Below are 24,691 nucleotides of genomic sequence, written 5' to 3' on the forward strand. Positions count from 1 at the left end.
CTGTGTCTCCCTCTCTCTCTGCCCCTCCCCCGTTCATGCTCTGTCTCTCTCTGTCTCAAAAATAAATAAATGTTAAAAAAAATTTTTTTTTTTTAAATAAAATTGCCCTGCCTAGTGTTCTCTTATCCTCTTCGATAGTTTTGGATAAAATTCAGCCTCTTTCATTAAACTTAGAAATAAATAAGAGGGATCAGAAAATTTAATTGACACATAATTTCTCTAGTGGAAGAAGAAATGAATAGAGCTCTCACCCAAGAACATGGGGAGCGGGGGCAGGGAGAAGGGGCCAGGGCCCATATTATGCAAAAACTGTGTTACCAATCCCTAAATCACCAAAAATTGCCTCAATCTCACAAAAAAGTATTGGTCTATAATACATCTAGGGTTATATTTTTTCAATAAATTGTCTGCCACTTTAGAAATCTGGTACTTACTCCTATTTTTTCCTTTCCACTGCCTAGAGAAGAAGATGATCCCTCACACTGTGCTGTCCCCATCTCTACATCCCTCATTAAGCAAATAGCCACTAAGATACATCCTGGATGCATGGTTAATCAGATCCTTGATGAATTCTATGGACCAGAAAAGTCCCTTCAACCCATGTGGCCATATAATGAAAAGGATTCTGACAGGTAATGTTCTCCAGCAATCTTTGTCTACAAACATTTACCAATATTAATAAATGACCATTCACCAAAACGCTAGATACCATAAAAGGTGTTTTTAAAAAGAAGATATATGCATGCATCTATCCAATCCTGACCTTTTATTGTCTGGGTAAATGTATTTTGTAGACTGCTTTACTCATAACCTAGAACGTAATTGCGTGAAAAGTTTCTTTCTCCTGGATGCAAATTCAGCGCTGGGTGAGTCTAGTATGAAAAGGTGTCATACAAGAGCATTGTGTGTCTGGAATCCTAAACATATTTCATGAATACTGAAGTCATCATTTTTCATTGAGTCTCTTGGATGTGGTATTTGGAACAGGAATGAACAGCTGAGTCAGTGGGATAGCCCAATGCGAGTGAAGCTGTCAGTCTGGAAGCCATATGTTAGAACGTTGTTGATAGAACTTCTACCCTGGGCCCTGCTTATCAATCAATCCAAGTGGGACCTCTGGTTGTTTGAAGGAGAGAAGATTGTTCTACAGGTTCCTGCTGGCAAAATTATTATCCCTCCTAATTTTCAGGTACTATAACCTTTTTTTTAGCTAATATGAATTCTTTGCTTTCAACAACTAGCCTTTATTCTGAGGTTGCATTTATGTTCTTAACAGAATCAGTTGTAGAAAACTGTCGTCTTAGATGCATGTGTAAGGGGTATGGAATGTTCTTTGATATTCAAAGACATTTCAGATGTCTTTTTTCCCCCATCAGCAGTATTCACGCTTGAGTTATCATTAAATTTGATAACTTCTAGTAGTTACATTTTCATTTTCATTGTGTACAGGATATTTGACAAGCATTAGGATTGGCCTACCCAGGGTATGTTAAGGATATAGAGTCATATTCTGTGCTAACCCACTCTCTAGATAGATTTGTGGCTCTTACAGAAATTCTCTGGGATCTGCAAGGTGGGTAAGAATTGAGGATTTCTGAACAACTGTTTTTGTCAGGGCCCCTTTTCCTTTATAAGTGGACTTGGATATCCATAATCATAGATGTCCACCCAGTTGTTGATAATAACAATATGGAGTCATTGCTGGCACAGGGGGAAACCCTAATGTAAAACAGAATTTCGCAGCAAGACTGTACTCCATCACAAGAGAACTTTCTTGATAAGGCTAACCCATTTCAAGAAGTACATAAATCTATAAGAAAACGAGTACATGGAACTCCTAAATAAAATGTTTTCCTGGTGGGGAACAATTGAAGAGTACTTTTTTTGAGCTACAGTTCATGAACATCTTTATTCAATTGCATTTTCCTATTTTTTTCTTTTTTTTTAATAATCAGATGATGTTACCTTATGGAATTAGAATGCTGACCTACATGTACCTAAGGTTGCATATTATTCTTTTGTCGAATGAAATGAAACCCTTAGTTTTTAAGTTTTTGTTATTTATAGGGGAGCCACAGTTGGGGTTGTTTTTTTCCCCTTCCATAAATATGAATTCCATTGTGAATCAAAGAAAACATTGGGAACTAAAATAAAATGTATGTTGCCATTTCAAAAACAAAAACAAAACTCATAAAGGGATTTGGTTGCCTAAGTAGACCTATTATATAATATAAAAAAAATTCCTGTGAATTGAGGTAAAAATATCACGGTTAAGAAAAATACTTTATAATTGAGGCATTATTTTTCCAGGAGGCTTTTCAAATTGGAATATACTGGGCAAATACGAACACTGTGCATAAGTCAGTAGCAATTAAACTGGTCCATAACCTGACATCTCCAAAGTGGAAAGATGGAGGTAATGGTGAAGTTGTGTCATTGGACGAAGAAGGGTTTGTTGATGCTGAAATAAGACTCGGTGCTTTCCCAGGACATCAGAAGGTAGGATCAAAGTCTGCATGGCTCAGGGGAAATAGCATGCCTACCCCTCCACCTGTTTAAAATGAGTCTACCCCTTTCTTTTTAATCCAGTTTTGGTACAACTTGCTCTAGGCAATTTATAACAGTCCAACATGTGATTTCTTAGACCTCTGTCTTATACAGGGTTTTTTTTTCCTTTAGCAGTGATAAAAGCCATGTCACATAATTTATCCAATAACCACTCTATTTTGGAACACTCAGCGGTCACTTGATTGATCGTATGTGGGGGAAAAATGAACTTATTCCAAAATATCCACAAATGTACTTGGCCTTCTTCTCTTAGAGCAGGAAGTACAGTTGCTAACATTCTGTGCACTGAGTGAAAGGACAAACCTCCTATAGCAAAGGTTACGTTCCTGGAAAGGGCATCCTGAGCAAAAGCCGCTCTAATTTTCCCATGGTGCCAAATGTTATGAGGAAGTTATATTCCTAAACAGAGGACTGGTTCTCACTCTTTAATGATATGAATGCAGAAAACATACTTAATCGGCTATTTAACTAAATACAAATGGTGCATGATCTTCAGCATCAATCTTTTCTAAACTCTATGAAAACCAATTAAGTTCAATAATATAGTAACAAATCACAGCAACCGGTATGCATGAAAGCACAATATCATAGTGTACCATGTTAAGGTCTCATGCTGTACTTAACAATATCTTCGTTATTTTAGCCCTCCCAAATCAGAAGAAGAAGGGCTACTTCATCATAGTAGTATGATTTAGAATGACCTTTCTCTGGGGAGAAGTTAGATTTTGACAGGCATCTTTGAAGAGCCTCTCGAAAAAAAGTTAGGGTCATTTGGTGACTTTTTAAAAATAAATTTCTCTATACAAAGAAGTTGGTTTCTCTTCAGTATTCCAGGCTGGTATCCATTTCCTCAGAGTTGTCTGGGCAACACATGTTTATGTTCTGCCGGCCAAAATACTGTAACATGGGTGTAAATGGCAAAGAGCTGCAAGCGTGAATCACCCAAAGCCGAATAGTTGTAAGTTGAGAACGACCATCAAAACCTGGAAAAAAATGTGATGCCATACAATCCAACACCCAATACCTCCAGCACCTCACAAAGCGGCCACAGCAAATGCGGAATAAATGTGAATGAATGAATGGACTGGTGGAAAATATATTATTGCCTATATTTATATCATTATTCTTTCCTAGTGATTCTCAAACTTTTTAGTGTCAGGACCCCTGTACTCTCTTAAAAATTATTGCAGACTTCCAAAACCCTTTTGTTCATGTGGGCTATGGCTATTGATACTTATCAAACTAGCAATTAAAGCAAAACTTTAGACCCCAAGAATACACAAACATACATTCTGTATGTATGCCATGACAGTAATGACATCATAGGTCATATAACCCCTGAAAAACTTCACTGTACACTCATGAGGGAATTTGAATGGAAAAGACAATAGCGTCTTGGTATTTATTATAAAAATAGTTTTGACCTTTGGACACCCTGAAAGGATCTCATAAACCCTCCCCCGCCACGGCCCCCAATACACACACACACACACACACACACACACAAGGATCCCAGGCCACACTTTGAGAACTGCTGTCCTGACATTACCATTTACTAAGCGGATGGATATCTTCTCTGAGCACCAGTACTTCATACAACATGGTAAGGTAATGAGATGATACACGCAGAGGTTAAGAGCTGTACCATAGGACCAGACTGCTTGGTTTTCAATCCCAACTAGACCCTCTCTGTCTTTTTGACCTCGGGCAGGCTACGTAACCTCTTTGAGCCTCATTTCCCTCTTCTGTAAAATGGAGACAATAGTAGCTGCCCCATGTGAGGATTCTGTGAGTTAGCATGCGTAAGTTCTTACAAGTGGAGCACAAGAAAGCAGTATGCCAGGGCCACTCGATGCTGTTCTTAGGGCTCCCGTTGGTCCCTCCCAGGCCTTTCGTGAGGTAGCTGCCACGAGCATGAGGAAGAGGAGGAGGAGTGCTCGACTTCATGTTGAAAACCTGAGTGACCTCTGTTTACATACAAGTGTTCCTACATAAATACTTTGTGAGGGAATTGGCTAAATAACTGGAAACACCAGAAATAACTGGTGTGCCAGGACACCTGTTGTAAATAGTGGCCCTTTGGGGGGCTGGGACGTCTTTGAGACTGAAAGGGATCTCTGATAAATATGCTGGAACAAAAGGTAAAATTGGTATTGTCGTGGGCAAACTGAGGGATAAAATGGCCCTTTAAAAAAGGAGAAAGTTTTACATGCCTTATAATGTTTCCAAAATCGTTCTTTCCTCACTTGTCTTGCAGTTATGTCAATTCTGCATCTCCTCCCTGGTTCAGCAGGGTATACAGATTATTCAGATTGAAGACAAGACTATGATAATCAATAATATGCCCTATCAGATATTTTATAAACCGCAGTTATCTGTCTCCAAACCCCACTCTGGGAAGGAGGTAAGCAATCGATAGCATTATTGATCTGTCTTAAGTTTCGATCAATTAGCGATAAGTAAGATTAAGGTTTTAGCCTAGAATAAAGAAGGAAACTAACACTGAATGTAGGTAAAGAGAACTTTATTTTGTACTGAATTAAAACCACGGATGTCACGGCCAGCGCTTCCAGGTAATGAACACGCAGCAGGTCCCGACGCACTGCTGGATTCGGTCGCCTGTGCCCCAGCCGCTGGAGGCCACAGCACGCTCCGCTAGCATGCTCGCCAAGGCAAAGCCCCGCCCACGGGGCAGTGGCCTGAGGGCTGGCTCCCGGGTCTCGTGGAAAAGAGCATCTGCCTCGCAGGCTGCGGTGCCTGGAGGAGCCTTGTGGGCAGAGGGCCCGGCCCCAGCTGAGCCACGCGTGTGGGAGCCCTGACTTCTCTGCCCACGAGGAGAGTAACTGTGAAAAGGTACCAGCCCCTTTATGTTAGCATCCCACTGGCAGAATATGCAGAAAATAAATCCAAGAAAGATTTTTGATTCTCTTCTTTATACAATTAAAGTGAACACTTCTATTTTGAGAGAGTAAGGAGATATTTTAAAAGGACTTAAAAACATGATATGCTAAGTGGTAAGCTGTTGTTTTATGCTATTGAAACTATCACGTAGGAAAGTATTTTCTTTCTTTAGCTATGTCTGCATTTATTTTTATCCCTTTCAGCTCCTAAAAATTACATTAGAACACTAAAACAGGATGAAAGTCTTACTCTTCTAAGCTTACAGTGCATGATAGTATTTACAAAAATGTCAGAATAATCGAATTTCATTTTGGTTCTTCAAAGTATCAGTAGAATAACTATGTGACCAGAAGTACCCGGAGTACCCGGTCGGGAAATAGAAGTCAACAATGTTTCCATTTTAGGTGAGGATTTGGCAAGAGAATCAGCATGTGTGCAGATAATTCTCCTCCTCCCCACCTTCGGGCTTCCTGAGACCTTCGGTCAGGGCTTTCCACGCTGACATTTCCTCCTCTGAAAATAGGCATAATTTTTCATTCCTTACAGGTTTTTGGTGACAATTAGATGAGCCAATATGAGTAAAAAGGCCAGGCACTCAGGAAATGGTAGAAGCCGGTGGCGACCAAAACCCCAGCATCACAGTGAACTCCTGCTTTGCCTCAGCTCCCTGGAGAAGAGGGATGGGCCCACGTACTTCCAGGCGGCTGAGGAGTGTCCCCTTTTTCAACCATACCCTGCTTCAGGCAGGTGTAGGCATTATTTTTAAAGACATGACGGTCCCTAGCCTCTCAGAGAGGTGTGTGGAACAGTGGGAAACCCACCAAATGGGAAGCAGGAAGCCTGGCTCCAGCTGGGCTTTGCCACTCACTGTCTTTGTGATGTTGGACAAGTCAGCAGCTCTCTGGAAAGCAGCTTCCTCAGATGTGAAAGAAGAGTCTTAAATAAAGTATCTCTAAAGGTCCTTTTTAAGTCAAACTTCTGAGACTTTCTAATGTGCCAGAAACCCTGTGGAATTTCAACTGAGGGTTGGGATCAGAGTTTCCTCCTCCCTCAGGATGAGCCTTAAACAGAGTTTGTCTTCTGAGCTCCCAGTTCACTGTTCCGTATCTCATTCAGCTCTCTTCTTCCCAAGGCCCCTCAGAGCGCACCCTTTCAGCCCGGTCATACCCATCCAAGAGGACTCTCTCCCCAGCATGTGGCATGTCGACCCTTACGACATCTGGATTTTTGCAGTACCTGGGGGACATTGAGAACTTTGCATCACCTTCTAAGTCACCCCGGCCCTATCATGTTTCATTATGCCTAGAAAAGCAGACCCTGTCCCTACTGCTTGTAATAGTCTCATTGGGGCTTTCTCATGGGAATGGGATTCTCACATGCCCATGTCCCCCACCCAGCCACCTCCTGAGACTACATAGGTTATGGTTTCTTAGAAGCTGTGCTTTCAAAAGCTTCACTTCTCTCCATTGGTGCAGTAACCGTGCTCTCTCGGCGTTGTCTTTTCTTTTCTCAGTATTTTCACGTTCCAGACAGTGCCACTTTCAGCATCTGCGCAGGTAGAGAGCAGCCTGCTGTGAAATCCAGCTCCCTTCCTTGCTGGGACCTGATGCCCGATATCAGTCAGTCACCACTGGATGCCTCCATGCTGCAGAAGCAGATCTTGCTGGCCTTTTCTCCTGCCTCAGGTGCCAACAGTTCCCAGTGCTGGAGCCTGCCGGCTATAGTTAAACAAGAGTTTCCCAGACAGAGTGTAGCCGTGCCCTTCGGAAGTTGTGGGGAAAATGGATTCTGCACCAGGTATTTTATCTCCGTGTGAATGCCCTTCTTAGCTTGTTGCGATAGCTCTTCATCAAGGCACCAGGAGAGACAAAAACAGCTGCATTGCTCACCACGTGGAAAAGTGGGTTTTACTTTTACTTTTTTTAATGTGTATTTACTTTTGAGGAGCAGGAGAGGGGCAGAGAGAGAGGGAGACACACGTGAGCAGGAGAGGGGCAGAGAGAGAGGGAGACACAGAATCTGAAGCAGGCTCCGGGCTCTGAGCCGTCAGCACAGAGCCTGATGCGGGGCTTGAACTCACAGACCGTGAGATCGTGACCTGAGCTGAAGTCAGACGCTTACCTGACTGAGCCATCCGGGTGCCCCAGGTTTTACTTTGATTTTTAATGGCCTCTAGACATCGTACACAATTGGGCAAACATTGTGCTCACATGTGGGTTGCCCCAGCGTACTCCTGATGAGATTTTTCCCTTATTGCAGCTTATGGGGGGCGGGGGTGGGGGGGAATGATGGTGTTTGTGGCATGAAATAGCAGCAATACATCAAAATGAAAAGATAGCCTTCTATGATGACTTCTTAGCCTCTGTCAAGGGTTAAAATATGAGAGAGTCAAGTTGGAAAACCTTTTTCCTTTCCCATATTTTACATCTACTTCAAAATGGAATTTTTCTTTAAAAGTCATTAGCAGAGATAACTTAGATAAACACAAGTCACAGAAGACTGTTCTGTGGTTGTTCCTGCACGCAAGTTGCTCCAATTACCGATTACCAATTATGCAAATAACAACCACAGAATCAAGCCGGAGACATGTAATGGTTTGTTCATACTGGACTTTTATTTTGTGGTTGTTTTGCATGCAATACGTCCTTTCTGTAGCTGTCGGGAATAACTTATTTATGGTATATGCAAAAAGTACAGAAGAAAACATCTTGTGATCTTCTTAGAGGTACCTTTTTCCCGTGGTTGTGATTTTACAGACTTCATTTGAGATTCGAGCTATTCTAACTTTTTGATGTCTACAGAGATTTCTAGTAGTAATATTTTAAACGATAACTTCCCAACTCACGTTATCCATAATAGTAAGGCCCTGTTCCCTACACATATCCCTTCTTCTTTCACAACATTCAGAAACATCCTGATTTTATAAACACTTTTCATCCCTGATTCTGAAGAGGAGTGGTTATATTTATATTCTGGCTGGAGAAGTTAAGTGTGGTGAGTTGCAGGAAGTATTTTTGAAAGTGATGTGAACCTATGTCGAGAAAACAAAATTTATTTTTAAAACTGAAAGCCAAAATTTAAAATAAAATTGCATTTGGAAATGATGTTTAAAATTCTAAGAATTCTAAGACACGATTGTATTAATATAACTTAATCTTATCTGCAAATACTAAACTAGATATTAGATTGAAAATACCATATGTTAGTCCTGGCCCCCAGCTTTCTTGGCTAGCAAGAAGAAATTCTCTGAGGTTGGCTTGCCCCAGCTCTTTCAAAATTAGGCTGGGAAAAGAGCTTTGGTATGAATCCAGGGACTGTACTCAGCAAGTGAATTCGCTTCCTACAAGCCCCATCTCCTCTTCCCCCTCCTCCCCTCAGTCCTGCCGTGCACCTTTGATGTGTTATTAATGTGATTTCCCCAAACTCTACTGGACAATTCACTTTGGCATTTCAGGCAAATACTATGGGAAGAGCTCACCTTGGTGAACAGGGTAAATGGCATTTGGGGAATTCTTTAAGGCATCATCAACCCCTTTTAATCAGTGTAAACTGAGGGCTACATTTGGCAAATACCTGATTTCTTTGATTAATTTGATCAGTCCATGTAATTTAAACCTCCGAGAGGATTTTTTTGTCCTGTTTTGATACGAAATATTGTTTGGTAGTCTATGATGTAAACTGGAAGGGTTTTGTGTCTCCACTGTAGAGGACAGCCTATGCCCACACAGCACTTTTTCTAATGCGGATTAATACAGCTTTGCTCTTGGTATGCAAAGTGGAGGTCATGTCAATATGATTATGTGACAACTGACAGCAAGCATTATGAGCCTACCTACCTTTCGAATATAAAAAGAGCAAGTACCCATGTTCTCTAGCAGTCTTTCTAAAAGCATATCAGCTCCTCTTAAGCCAAAATGTACCAAGCACTTCTGAAGAAGAAGGCACTGCATGTGTAGAGTTTAAGGCACATCTGCACAAAGGAGAGCAGAGCAGGAGGAAGAGGTTAGCACACGGTTGGCCAGAATTCTAAGTGGTAGAAGTTATGGTTTTCCTCTTTTAAATAATTTTTTATGTCTTTGAATATTTCATGATAATTATGTGATACTATTGTCGAGAAAAAAGTCAGTAAAGCTGTAATTAGTATAAGACCGTTACTAGATGAGAGGATGGCCTCCTTTCTCTGGAAAACACTTCTTCTGATTGATAAAAGAGATGGTGTTGTGCAGTTGTGAATATTACAAATCTAAATAAACATGTACCACGAGAGGAAGCATTCATTTTTTTCTAAACTGCTTCTGTCATTTGATTTGATTTCATTCCAGGGCAGTAGCACTGACATATCAAGAACACTTTGGAGTGACTTATTTAACCCTCTCAGAAGACCCTAGTCCTCGGATAATTTTCCACAACAGATGTCCAGTAACAATCCTTATAAAGGAAAATATTAAAGGTATATTTTATCGCATTGAATCTAAATAATACAAAACCTGTAATCTTCCTGGAGGTTTTTAATTCAGTAGCTACCTGTGATCCTGTGAAGAACACTGAAATAAAAGTATCATTCATCTCTCTTCGAGAAGTTTCTCCTGCCACATTATGTTTAATATCCCTTCGTCTTTGTCAAGGCCTGAGTCTGCATATGCCTTTTTTTTTTTTTTTTAGATATTCCAAAGTTTGAGGTTTATTGCAGAAGAATTCCTTCTGAGTGCTCAATTCATCATGAACTGTATCATCAGATTTCCAATTATCCAGACTGCAAGACCAAAGACTTACTTCCTAGCCTCTTTTTGAGAGTAGAATGTCTGGGGGACACAACAACTGAGTGGAGCGATGCCATCGACATCAACAGTCAGGGAACACAGGTCAGTGAGCCACACGTGTTCCCATCAAGGCCCCAAGACACATTCTTTTGTCTAAGGTTTCCATGCTTGTCTCCTTCTAAACAGCATGTTCTCAGTGCTAAACTTCTTATCTCCGGATGAGGATGCATGTATCCATTTCTACGTCCTCGTTAGGTTATAAATTCTCACATACAATATGTACCTCCACAATGTCCTATACAACTGTTTACCAGAGAGAAGCACTCGGTAAAGGCAAGCACATTGGGTGTGATCCAAAGTCGAAAATGAAATAAAATTGTTAGACTCCTCTATATAGAAGGTGGTCCTACTATCCAGATTTTAATTTTTTTTTAACATTTTTTTATTTACTATTGAGAGACAGAGTATGAGCATGGGAGGGGCAGAGAGAGGAGAAGACACAGAATCCAAAGCCGGCTCCAGGCTCTGAGCTGTCAGCACAGAGCCCGACCGGGGCTCAAACTCACAAACTGCGAGATCATGATCTGAGTCGAGGTCGGATACCTAACCGACTGAGCCACCCAGGAGCCCCCTACGGTCCAGATTTTAGGACAATCATTATGCCAACCCTAGGTTCATCCCCTCTTTAGAATTTAATATAAAAACATACACATTCTTCCTAGAAGTACATAACACTCTACAAATATAAGTATAGTTTAAAAACCCTGAACAGATAAAATGTCCCGATTTGTCTCTGTCTTAATCTCAGTGCTAGTGGTGTTTATTTTTGTTAAAAATGGCATGTGAACCTAGCATTTCATTTCTGCTGTACTTAAAAATTTCCCATTTTATGTGTATAATTCACGGGCATTAAAAAACATTCACAATGTTGTACAACCGTCACCACTCGCTGTTCCATCATCCCAGACAGAAACTCTGTACACGGTAGGCAATCCCTCTCCATTCTCCCTCCACTCAACCCCTGGTAGCCCCTGTTGTACCATGTGTCTCTGAACTTGCCAGGTTCCAGGTGCCTCGTGTAACTGGAATCATACAGTATTTGTCTTGCTGTGCCCGGATAATTCACTTTGCGTACTATTTTCAAGGTTCATTCATCCATGTTGCAGCGTGTGTCAGAACTTCATTCCATTTTGTGGCCAAGTGATATTGTGCTATCCTTTGTCACAGTTCTTTCATACGTATTAATTCATTTGACCTTCACAACAAGCTTGTGAAGTAGGTCTCTTTATCATGGTTACAGGACACATATCAAAGTCATAAATATATTTATTATAATAATGACTCTCACTTCGTAATCGCTTACTGCATACCAGGCATCATGCTGAGCACTTTACGTTCATTCCTGTCTAACCTTTCCAGCAGCCGTACAAGGTGGGACTGTCATTCCCATGTTACAGAAGTGTGAACTGAGGCCTCCAGAAGTAACACGGCTTAGTTCCCACGTGTTACAAGAGAAGGGACTGGGATTTTATCCCGACCTGCCAGATCCCAAAGCACTGCTCCAAGCTACCATGCTGTAAATGCTGCTTCCCTACGTGGGATTCCTGAATGCCCCTCTTCCCCAGCTGGCACATTCTTTCTCATCTCCCAAGAGATTCTCTGTCTTCACTCCTGTGAAATCTCCTCCCCACCACCGGCCCCTCTCCATGTTCACTTCTCATTTGTAACATTAAGTTGCATTTATTTCTTTAAAAGTTCTCCTACCAATTTAGTATTCCTGGCAGTCAGATACCTGCCTTATTCATCCTCAGGCTACAGCAGAGTGCCTGTCAACACAGGAAGATCTTAGTAAACATCACATCAGCAAATGAGTGACTGTGTGAATGAGAAGATGAGGTCAAGCGAGAGAGATCCTGTAAAGGAGGAGAAGAGAGCCCCCAGCCCTAAGCTCGGGAAACGCCGGCATGTCAGTGCAGAGCAGCAAAAGAGACTGAGAGGGAACAAGCAGAGTGGCAGGAGGAGACCCAGGCAGGGGAGAAACAGAACGCCCCTGATGGACAAAGCTTACAGGCTGTAAAATGGTGGAGAGAAGCAAGGTAGCAATTGGAAATGACAGGTTCAGAGGCAGTGGGAGGGAGGGCGTGGAGGAACATGAGAATTGTGTTTTCCAGGAGTGAGGCCATGAAGCAAAGGAGGTCAGAGAGGAGGAAGCTCTTTTCTGTACTGCAGGGATGGAGTCAGTCAAGAAGTGGAAGAGACAGTGAGGAGCTGCCCAGAGAGACGAGTCCCAGGCACAGGGAGTGTAGTTCTCCTTGGACAGAAGGACCACGTCCTCTTCCCTGGCTGTAGAAAAGAGGTGGGACTGGGCACAGGGAGGGAGAGCTCTTTGGAGGGAGGGGCCAGGAAATTGAATTGATGCACGGTGGCCTTAAGTTTATTGTGAAGTTTGGAATAAATCATCGGCCAAGAGAGAGAGGGAAAGGGCTGGGGGTCTGGGGAGAGAATTAGCCGCAGAAACAGGTGGAGGACGTGGCCAGGGACAGGGACGGGTGCAAGAATGGATGAGCAGCCTGGGGGCCGCCCTCACCTTGGAGACCCGCGTATGTACTGGCTCCACATTACACAGGGGTGTGGTTTCTTCTGTCCGCACCACTCATGAGATGAACGCTGAAAGTCTGTTAGATCCGTGCAGACTCGGGAGACATTCCTGGTCTCATTAATGTACAAAATAAATATTGCAAGCTTCTCAAGGGTTCCTGAACTCCTCTGCATCGGTTTGAAGATTTTCAAAACTTTGCTTACTTCTCTATGTCTGGGGGATTCTTTACAATAGGCATTCTGCCTGCCAAACCTTATTTCAGGGATTCCCATTCACTCTAAATTTCCTCAAACCTTTGTAGTCACAGATACTTCAAAGCTAGGAAGAGGTACTCTTTCCAACACCCTTATCATCCCTGGTCTGAGGACCCAGCAAAGGCTCATGTTCCCATTAATCTTTGAGGAGCTGTGTGCCATATGTCCTGCAGACCATGGTTCACTTCCTCCTCTGCAGGAAGATTTGTTTCAGACCCTCACCGACATCTCCTCAGTAATACACGAGGGCATATAAATCACTGGGGAGCGAAGGGAGCTGTGTCCTCTGATGAAAGGAAGCAGCCCTTCTGTAGGAGTGAGATCGTCTTCCAGGAGCCTTTCCTCAGCCCTTGGTCTGAGGCACATGATGCCAATTTCCAAGCTGACCTTAAAAAGCAGGATTAAAACACTGTAAAATCCCTAATATTGCCTCCAGGAAGAGAACTCCTTTAGCTTTTGCCAGGGATAGGCCCCTCGCCTCAGTTTTGGAAATAGAACAGTGCCGTGTTGCATAATTTTGAAATGGACTATGAGAGGGAACATGCAGAAAATGAGTTTATAATCACGCAAAGAAGTGTTCTTCGGATCAGGAGTCACCGGGAAGACCCGATAGATAGCATGTAGGCCACAAAATCCAGACTGTATTTGGCATGGGGTATCCAGGGTTGTGTTACCAGCTCACACCTGGCTAGGAGACATCTCATGGTGGTTCAGACTGAGCCCCTGATGCAGCAGCTGGTGCTCTTGTCCATAACTTGACAGGGAGTGGTAGCCTGACTGACTCGAGAGGAAAACATCTTTAGATTCCAAATAAATAAGCAAAGACGTAAAAGTGAGCTTACATTGACCATTTTAAGCCACAGTTTTGATCCTATCTGGAAAACAGGTTAGAATCCTGCATAGTTCATGGGATTTCAGTTCCTGTTAATCAGAAGCCTTATTTTTGTCAGCGTTAGCCAATATTTTTTTGAATAAAAAGGTACAAAGAAAACGTAGTTACCATTTAAGTAACATAAACACTAAGAGGCATGCTTCAGTCATCAGTCACCAAATACTTACTGAGTTTCTAATACGTGCCAGGCATTGTAACTTAGTACTGGGACTACAGGAAGCAGAGTGAACTAAAGGGAACACCACCCTCACCTCCCAGGAGATGACAGGTGGAGGAGAGGATAAGCAAGTGATCGCCTAGGTGGCTGTATTGTGAAGTCCAGTAGGAACAGTCCAGGTGGCTGTATTGTGAAGTCCAGTAGGAACAGGAAGGTACAGTTGTCCTGTTAGGGTATACAGCAGACTAGTTTGAGAGGCCAAGGAATATCTCTCTGGTAAGAGACCTGGCATCTCTGCCTTCAAGCTGAGCAGGCATTAAGTAGACAAAAAAGTGGGAAACTTTCCTTGGCGGAAAGAGCAACATGTTTGAAGCTTCGGTGCTCAGAGAGGGAGCGTGGTCCTTCCGGGAATCTAAATGCCAGTGTGGCCATAGTGCCAGCTGAAGAAAAGGGGGGTGGGAGAAGGGTTTAGTGAGACAATTCAAGGCCAAATCCAGCAAGATTCTGTGTCTGCACCTAAGGACTTGGGTTTTTATCTTAAGAGCCTTGGGAAGTCTTTGAATTGGTTATGAAACGCAGTTTCTGAGCCATTGAGACAGCAAAGAAGAATGAGCGATGTGATTCCCCAGAAAGTTTGCAGGTGAATTTTCTTCTAAAAAGATTCAGTGAATTCTCATGATCTTTGACTCTGAGCAGAAGTCTTTAGTGGAGTCAGTGTCACCGGTGTTTTCTTCTCAGTGTGTGAAAGATGGGGAATGACAATCCTTCATGGTTATAGAGCTCTATACCATTTACAAAGTGCTCTCACATCCACAGTCTCAATTCTTCCATTCATTTATTCAGCAAACTTATTGAGGAACTATCAAGAGCCAAACCCTTTGCCCTAAATAAGGCATTACTCCTGCTTCAGCAACCTGAGTGTAAGTAAATAAATGTAGTCAAGTGGAGTAAGTCCTAAGACAGAGCCTTTGATCATGGCAAAAATTCTGGGATCGTTAGGGCAATAATTTTATGTTTATTTTCCTGATGAGAGGATTGAGGCTTAAAGAGTAATCAGCTAGGTGGTTTATAAGTAAGCAGGATCAGGCTGGAACCTGGTTTTCCTGTGGCCCAGTCCTGTTTTTCCTGCACCAAACTGAGCTCACTGTCTATCCTTTGGAGTCCAGCCCTGGCTACCAATATCACTACCTGAAGCTTCATGAAAGCACAGGTTAGAAGAGGTTTTCTAATCTCAACTTTACCTAGGGCAGGAGTCCCTTCCATGACATCTCCCCTCAGTGTCCTGGCTGTGGCTTATTCCTGCAGTGACTACAGGAAAGTTTCTGCTTGTATCAAGCTGAAATCTGTCCCTCGGTGGCACCCACTCATTCATCCTTGTTTTACCCTGTGGGGCATCACAGATTGTTTACTTCCCCCTCTAATATAGCAACACTACAATTATTTGAAGGCAGCTTCAACATCTTCTCTAAGTGTTCCCTTATCCAGGCCAAACATTTCTGGTTCCTTGAATCATTCCTTCAGTAAATGTGATTTCCAGACCCATCACCACAGTTACCCTTGTCTGAATACACTAGTGTGTTATGTTCCCTTTTAAAAATCTGGCAGCCAGAATTATACATAGTATTCCAAATGTGGTCTAACCAGCTATTACCTCCCTGTGCTTCCATTAATAAAGTAGAAGATTGAGTTAGCTTTTTATTAACAAGTTCAGACTGTTTGTTATTATTGAACTTGTGGTCAACCACATCCCCCAGGTCTTTATCATATGACTTGCTGTACAGTTGACTTTTTGAACCCAGTGACAGGACTTTACATTTATCCCCAATAAATTAAATCTTGTTGCTATTGGCCTAGTCCAGCCTGTTGAAATCACTTAAAAAAAAAAATTGTGATGCTGTCATCCAACATATTAGGTATCCTTGGTAGCTCTATGTCATCTATAGATGTGGCAAGCATGCATTCTACATCTTCATCCAAGTCATTAATAAATATGTTGAACAGGACACGTCCAAGGTCTACTTGCAATGGTGAATCACCAGCTACTTCCCTAATGCATGGGTTCGGTCAGCCACTAACACACCAAACTATACTGTCATCTAGCCCACATGTCTTACATAAGAAAATGCATCTAAAAGCACTTTTTAAACCATACTATATAAGATACTTCTTATCTTGCTTACAAGGTTACCATGAGACACTTTGGTAAGTGCCTTGATGAACCCCGACTCAAGTGTGTAATCAGCCCATTTGGTGCACAACAGACAGGTAACCCTGAGCGCTAATGCTTAAAGAGCATGTAGTGTAGTCATTTTCTGAGACCCCTTTAGCCTCCATCCAGGAATTTTCATGCAGAAAAAAGCCACCAAATCCAAGTAAGTATCTGACTTATCAAATGCACAGTACAGATATTTTGGCTTCTTGCTTACTTCATTTGCCTTCCCATATATTCCGTATCAGGGCCAGAAGGGGTATCAGCAGGTTGGTACCCACTTCTGAACAACTGCCAAGTGCCTTCCCTGGTCTAGAGTCTTCTGTGTGTTTACAATTTGTTCCAGCTGAGTCACAATGCGTTTAAAGATGCTTGAGAGTAAGGATTTCCCTAAGTATTTTTCAGTAATTACACAGAGGGAAGAATTCTACCCAGAATAACGCTATTTTGTTTTCATGCTTATCCACCTTTTTCTCACTTTAGAAATTCGTTTCCCTTCTTTTCCTCTCTGAGAGATCTCATCTCATTGCTTTAGCTACCAACTATCATCCAGTCACTCTCAGATCTCTCTCTGGCCTTTGCGTCCCTCCTAAGCTCCAAGTCTGTGTTCTTACCACCCACCAGATATCTCCACCTAAAATTCACAAGCACCTCAAACCCAACATCTCTGAAACCAAAGTGATCATTTTCCATTCCCCAAGCCAGCTTCTCTTAGAGTTCTCACTTCAGTGATTGTTATCGCCATTTTCCCAGTATAAAAACCTTCAATAATATTTATGCAAACTTGTTTTAAATTCCTGCTTTATGTCAAGCACTCTACAAATATCATTAGTCCCTGCCACATCCCTTAAAGGTAGATGCTACCTGAAGCTCAGAGAAGTCAACTTGCACAGAGCAAGTGGACCTGGGATCCAAACCCAGACTGTCAGGCTTCCTGTACTTTTCCTACTGCAGCCCAGTGCCTTCCTTTCCCTCTCTTCCCCCTACACATCCAGGAAGTCATCAGGTGCCGGCAGAAATCCTCAGAAATGTCTCTGGTTCTGCCCCTTCTCTCTGTGACCATGGTCTACTCCAGGCCTTTTATCCATCATTCCTCTCCCAGATTTTAGCAATAGCCTTTAAGGCCCTTTAAGGGTCTCTCTGTTGTCAACCTCTTCACCTTCAAGTCTGTCTCCACAAGAACCACAAAAGTGATTACTAACACACAAGAGTCCAGCCCAGAGAAGGCTCTCTAGGCCTGAAACTCCGGGCCTTAAACTGCTTAAAACAGACGACTGACTACCTGAGACCAAGCAGGCTACACTCAACTCCCTTATTCCCTCTACACGTTAGCGATCAGTCCTGTAGCACATAGTCCCATAGTACACATGCAAATCTCTTCTTCCCTTCAAAGCCTAAGCCTTGGCTTCTTCCATATTATGGTTTTCTTTCTTAACATATTTCTTACAAGACACTTCATCTAGAGAAATAAGGAGTAACTTTTCCATTTATTCCTTCCCAAAATAGGGAGTAAAATTTTTTATGAAAGATGAGTTTTAGCCAAAGTTCAGAACAAATAACATGGCTGATTGATTTATGTGCAGTTCTACCCTTGGAGGCTAAGTATCTGCCTTCTGCAAGCTAGAGACCCAGGGAAACCATAGCATAATTCAGTCTGGGTCCAAAGGCTTGAGAACCAAGGGATTTGATGGCATAAATTCATCAGGAGAAGATGAAATGAGATGTTCTAGCTCAACAGTGTGGCAGGAGAAAAGGGGGTAGCCCCTCGACAGGCTGGATGATGTCCCCCACACTGGAGAAGGCAGTCTGCTGAGTCCACTGATTCAAATGCTAATCCCATCCAGAAACAGCCTCACAGACACATCCAGCAATAATGCTTAACCTGGGCACCCTGTGGCCAGTCAGGCTGACGCAAAATCACTCATCACAGAAAAGAAGTGAAAATCTGAGGTGGGGGCAACATGACTTAGGTAGAAGAAAGAGAATTAGAAAGGGAGGAAGCCCAGTAAGATGTTTCCTACGGCTATTGGAACCCAGTTGAAGAGGAAATCGGTAAAATATTGAAGGAAGGGAGTACGGAAGGAGTTTTAATAACAGTTCTACCTATTATGTAAGTCTACCTCAGCTGCAGTGCTGGGACACTTTATAACTCCCTCCCTCCAAGGATTATCCTTGGATTGTCACATATGGCCTCTAGGGAAAAAGGGAGACAAGGGAAGAGAGACTTTCAAAATTCATTCTTTTATTTCTTGTGTCCCCCTGTAACTTATTAACTTAGTGTTGTTGTTGTTGTTGTTGTTGTTGTTGTTGTTGTTGTTGTTTAAGAGAAAGAGTACAATCTAGAGCAGTAGAGGGAGAAAGAGAGAATTTAAGCAGGTGCCATGCCCAGCACTGGGGCCCGACATGGGGCTTGATCTCATGAACTGAGCCAAAACCAAGAGTTGGATGCTTAACCAACTGAGCCACCCAGGCACCCCACCCCCATAACTTATTAACTTAGTAAAATAAATTAGTATAATTTTTTAAAATATTTTTTGCTACATATAAATGTAATCAATCATTTTAATGCTCAGTTGTTTGAGCATTGGACTCTTGATTTAGGTTCAGGTCATGATCTCACAGTTCGTGAGATCAACCCCTGTGTCAGGCTCTGTGCTGACAGCATGGAGCCTGCTTGGGATTCTGTCTCTCCTCCTCTCTCTGCCCCTCCCCTGCTCGCTCTCTCTCTCAAAATAAATAAATAAATTTTTAAAAAGATAACTGTAGAGGGGCGCCTGGGTGGCGCAGTCGGTTAAGCGTCCGACTTCAGCTCAGGTCACGATCTCGCGGTCCGTGAGTTCGAGCCCCGCGTCGGGCTCTGGGCTGATGGCTCAGAGCCTGGAGCCTGCTTCCGATTCTGTGTCTCCCTCTCTCTCTGCCCCTCCCTCATTCATGCTCTGTCTCTCTCTATCTCAAAAAATAAATAAACGTTAAAAAAAAAATAAAAAAAAAAGATAACTGTAGAAAAGCACAAGTTATGTTGAAGTGTTTCTTATTTGTAATTGTAGTAAAAGACAATGTACTAAGTGGAGGGCAAGACATAGGCCCGGAGTAGTGTTCTTATTCCCATATGTGTGAGAGAAAGTCTTACTGATCATAGTGTTCCAACACAGATACAGAGAGTATCCTCCAAGTGTTTTGTGGCCAAAGCAGCAAATCTCTTGACTATATGTTGCCCATAGCATCCCCCACACCACCAGTGTGAAGTGAGGGAAGAAAAAACACCTAAATGATGGCACTGATCAGGACTGGCTAGCTTATTCTATAATAAACTCAGCAACAACAAGCAGAAATCCCCTTGGTTATTACTCATTTAATTTAGTGAATTAAATGAGTGTTTGTTTGTGTGCAACAAACACACTGCCTCCCCAGGGTTCCAATGAGTCACGACATCCCACTGGAAATCCAGGACTTCTGAGTGATGCTCTCTTAGTCTGGACTTGACTCCTTTCACCTGGAGACCTGTGAGCTCATGCTGTTCTCCCCTCCCCCCATTTTACAAGACAGGATCATCGTTTTAACCCCTCCAAATTGGAAATGGGAAGGATGAGACATAGCAGCCTCTCATCTATGACAAGTCCAAAAAGTTTCTGAGCACATAACTGTGGGGTTTATACCTTGAAACAAGGACTGGTCTTTGAGCCCTGTCTCTGATCTTGGAACTGCGCTCTCACCATTTTTCTTCCAGCCCCTGGACGTACTCTCAGAGATCTTTGTTGGTCACATCTGAAGCTCAAGTAACCTCAGTCTCTTGTAGTCCAGACTCATGAGTGTATTCATCAGTAGTCATTTCTCAAACGCTATTTGATTCCAGAGAATTTATGTACCGATAACCACATCTATGCTCCTTTTCAAGGCATATTCCTGTGCTATCTTGATTCCTTGCCTCTAACTTCAGAGCTTCTGTGGCAAAGTTATACTCTTAATCTAAGCTTTTTTCTGAGTCACTTTTATAATTAAGAGGTTCTAACAGTGAGTGTGATGCCTGTACATAGCCCTAAGGCTGAGTATTAATCTGCTCTCATATTCAAACACTAAACTTTGGTCTCTTGCTGTTTGAGGTCAAAAGCATTTCTAGCTTTGCAAGACCCTGAGTTTCTGGAATCTCTGTTGTTTTTCATTTTTATTTGCAAACTGGCAAATTGTTTGCTGAGCTCATCTCTTCTTCAGAATGCATTTCCAGAGACAGCCAATATTAGCCAACACACACTACTAATGTTTTTGTTTTCACACCTCATCTTCTGGATTAGGTTTATAATCTGCCTCCCAGGTAATCTCAGGCAACAGTTCTACTAAATGTCTTGCTACTTCATAACATGAATTGCCATTTTAATCCCTTTCAATGCCAGTTTCTACTGCCTGACCAGTAAGCCAAGGACTCATGCATTAGGTTTCTGCTGGAACCCTACTTCTGTTACCAATATCTATGTTAGTTGGTATAGGCTAGGTTATGCTGCCTATCAGAAGCCTAGAATTTGCTTCTTGCTCATGCTTTGTGCCCAGGGAGCTCTGTTCTCCATCGTCAGTCAAGGATGCAGGTTGATGGAGTTTCCATCACTTTCTGTCTGCCCCATTGTAACAAACCACCCCAAAACCTAGAGGCTTGAAAACGCTTGACTTCTCGTGAGTCTGAAGGTTTGGTAGCATGATTTTTCTGCAGGATGAGCCTGAGATCACTCATGCAGCTGCATTCAGCTGGAAGTTGGCTGAGGAATGAATTCAGCTGGAAAGTCTGGGCATCTCTCTCACCATGTGGTCTCTCTTTAGGGAGGCTAGGCCAGGCTTCCTCACATGGTTGGCAGGAGGGCAAACCCCAGTAAGCAAGCTTTACCAAGCTTCTTGCCCCACGTTTGCTGAGATCCCATCAGCTGATGACAGCCACGTAGCCAAGCTCTGTATCCGTAGGAGAGTGGACTAAGCAAGGGCATGGGTGCTGGGTGTGCGGCTGCTACAACCAGCTAGACTAGGAGTCAGCAAGGTTTTTCTTCAAAAAGTTTCTTCTTCACTAAGTATTTGAGGCTTTGAAGGCCAAACCTTCAGACCAAAACAAGGACTTATTTTGAAACCTCTGGGGGAACCTCGGTACAGGTGCCTAATTTCTCTGGTAGGTAGATACCTAATCTCTAATCCCTAGAGCTGCCACTGTACAAAATGCTTGGCCTTGTGAGCAGTTTCTCTACTGGGGGAAAGAGACAGGGATAGGCTCCTGAGAATTAAAGTTCATGTTTCTTCCATTCTAGTGGTGAGTGAAAGGGACACCCAGCAAATTTTTCTGCAGAGTCCAGGTTTTTGACCAGAAGAAGTACCTTTAAAGGTTTAGGTTCATTTGCCTGCTTCAAAGTCCCTTGGGCAGTTAACAGAAACCATCAGCTTGCCTTATCTTCACTCTTAGAAGGTACTAGTGTCCTCATTTCCTAAGGACCAAAGACGACTGTGAGAATGAGCAGAACAGTAAATATATCCCTTACTGATCCTCTCCCTCCCTCCTCTGAGGGGTGGTAGTTCTCTGCTAAAAACCCTGGGACATGTGCTGAAGTTACGCAGAGTCACTGAGAGAGGGAAATATAGATGTTTGTGCCAGAAGAATAATCCCACATCTATAAGCCTAGTAAAAAAACAGTTGACTTCCTTTGCATATCATACAAAATAATAAATGTGAGTGTTTCTCAAATAATACCTGTTTTGCTTTAGATTCATGAGCTGAGCCATTTTTTAAGTTGGCTGCATTCCAGATTTTATCACAGTCAACTACAGTTTTTATCTTAGAACAGATAAGGCAGATTCAAGATACAGGGTCTTTTGAAACAGATATTTCTGCAAAACAATCCATTTGGGAAACATGTCCATAGAGAACAAATGGACTCTGCTCCTGCCCTCAAGAAGCTGACAATCTAGCAATTGAGTCAGGTGTTTAAACAGGCGACTGTACTACAAACAATACAGGCTTGTGATGAAATAGAAATATGGTTAAAATGCCTCAGGAATGCTGGAGTTAGTATCAAGCTGAGGAAAGGAATAGGAAAATGAGAGAGTACCTTCAGGGGAAAAGGTATCCTTAAGGAGCATGTGCAAAGATATACAGGATTTGGAAAGAACCTGTGCTGGAAGGCATCTTCTGGGCGCCAGGAGTGCTGAGTGGCAGACAAGGGCCTAAGCTAAAGCAGCAGCCATAGGATGAAAACGAAGGCACTAGGGGAGGAGCCTGCAGAGCTGGGGCATCTGAGGACTGCTGTGCTCCAGGAGATGAGAGGGAGGAGGCAGAGGTGACGCCCAGATGCCCTGGGTGCTGCAGACGGTCAGGAGCCACTATGCAAGAAAGAAACCCAGTGACACTGAAGTCCCTTCCGGGTTTGAGTCTGTGACTGTCCCCTGTGGCTCTGTGCACACTCTTTCTGGTACCTCTTTATTTGGTCAGAATTCCAATACATTCATTACATGTCAGACAGGCACCTAGCTTTGTTCCGTCATCCGGAAATTTGCAGTCGTCTTTTATTTGCTGCCCTAACAGTAATAAAGGGCCCAGACTTGGACTGAATTGATACTGCAGATTATCAGAATCAACATTCCCAAACATAAGGAGGTTCTTGCCCCTACTCTCAGGTAATGCTGGCTGTGAACATGATGTTCTTGGAGTTGTTTCTCAAATAGTTCTGTTCTGTTTTCAAATATTTATCCATTTAAGCAACCTCGGTATTTAATGCTGAAAGGACATCTGTTCTGCTGGCCTGGCACCTGGCTTCTGAGATCGAACTTTTTTTAGGTCTTAGTCCACCTTCCCATAGAAGCAAAATTAATTTTGACTCCAAGCAAATGAAGTTATCTGACACTATTGTTACAAGTTACATGAGAGACTAAGAGACCTTGAGGGGATTATGACATGTCAACAGCTGTTGGTAGGTTTTCTGGTATGTTTCTGTGTCCCCAGGATATGAAGACATCCTCATGGTAGTAAGTCAACACTCAAGAGCCTGGAAGTTTTTTGCATGTTGCATTTCAAGTCCTGAGTTTCAGGGTTTGGTTTTTTTTTTTTTTTTTCCACAGAGGTTGATATGCACACGTAAAGCTGGCCCATGGCTGGGCTCCAGCCCATACAGAGCTATTTGCCAATTCCAAAGAAGCAGAGAAGGAAGACACACATGCCCCATCATCCATCATTGTTTTTTTCTATGAACCTTACAGCTGGATATTGAAAAATCTGGATTTGATCTTTCTTTTTTTTTTCTTCATTTCAAGTCAGCTGTATAGCCTGTACACATAGATATAAAGAAATATAACCAAGAAGTGTTTGTGGTATTGAATCAGGACTTAAGACATTTGAAAGTAACCATTTCAGTAGTGTTTCTTATTTCTTTTTAATCAGATTCTGAATATTCTTTTTGCAGGTTGTGTTCCTGACTGGCTTTGGCTATGTGTATGTGGACGTTGTCCTTCAGTGTGGCACAGTCTTCATCACTGTGGCCCCAGAAGGAAAAATGGGACCTATTTTAACTGCTACCAACAGGTAGGATTAATTATTATCCCAGTCACAGCATGGTAAGCTTGCCCATTAGAAAGTTGTAAACCTGGGGTGCCTGGGTGGCTCAGTCAGTTAAGCGTCCATCTCTTGATTTCAGCTCAGGTCATGATCTATGTCATGGTTGTGAGCTCAAGCCCCACATGGGGCTCTGTGCTAAGCTTGGAGCCTGCTTAAGATTCTTTTTCTCTCTCTTTCTCTGCCCCTCCCATGCTCATATGTGTGCCCATTCTCCCTCCCTCCCTCCCTCCCTCCCTCTGTCTCTCTCTCTCTCTCTCTCTCTCTCTCTCTCTCTCTCTCAAAAAGAAAGGAAGGAATAAAGGGAGAGAAGAAAGCAAAGAGAGTATAAAATTGAATATATAGCTATGATTAGTCATGTATCCTAGGTATGTATGTATGTGTGTATATAACACACACACACACACACACACACATAAATACTTCTCTGTTCACACATTCTCACACACGTTCCCAGAAAACATTCCTAGAACTAAGACTCAAAAGAAAGCATCAAGAGGCCCCTGCGTGGCTCAGTCAATTACGTGTCTGACTTCAGCTCAGGTCATGATCTCACAGTTCGTAAGTTCAAGCCCTGCATTGGGCTCTGGGCTGACAGCTCAGAGCCTGGAGCCTACTTTCAATTCTGTGTTTCCCTCTCTCTGTCTTTCCCCCACTCACACTTGGTCTCTCTTTCTCTCTGTCTCTCAAAAATAAATAAACATTAAAAAAAATTTTTTTAAAGAATCAAAATTGTTAGTAGATGTGGGAGTTATAAGTGATTAGCTAATAATTTTCTGCA

At 42.6% G+C, this 24,691-nt stretch overlaps 1 protein-coding gene across 3 annotated transcripts in view; it reads left to right on the forward strand.

The window, feature by feature from the left end:
• Positions 1-24,691, forward strand: part of VPS13B (vacuolar protein sorting 13 homolog B) — a 798,280-nt gene that overhangs the window by 748,197 nt on the left and 25,392 nt on the right. For all 3 annotated transcript variants that reach the window (XM_042972776.1, XM_007073303.3, XM_042972777.1), the window contains 8 exons: positions 462-632; positions 988-1,189; positions 2,311-2,499; positions 4,826-4,972; positions 6,983-7,266; positions 9,792-9,919; positions 10,132-10,331; positions 23,762-23,880. In XM_042972776.1, coding sequence (XP_042828710.1) covers positions 462-632; positions 988-1,189; positions 2,311-2,499; positions 4,826-4,972; positions 6,983-7,266; positions 9,792-9,919; positions 10,132-10,331; positions 23,762-23,880 — 1,440 coding nt within the window. The remainder of the gene's footprint in view (positions 1-461; positions 633-987; positions 1,190-2,310; positions 2,500-4,825; positions 4,973-6,982; positions 7,267-9,791; positions 9,920-10,131; positions 10,332-23,761; positions 23,881-24,691) is intronic.

This window comes from Panthera tigris, chromosome F2 (genome assembly GCF_018350195.1).
Source record: "Panthera tigris isolate Pti1 chromosome F2, P.tigris_Pti1_mat1.1, whole genome shotgun sequence".
Taxonomy (NCBI): Eukaryota; Metazoa; Chordata; class Mammalia; order Carnivora; family Felidae; genus Panthera; species Panthera tigris.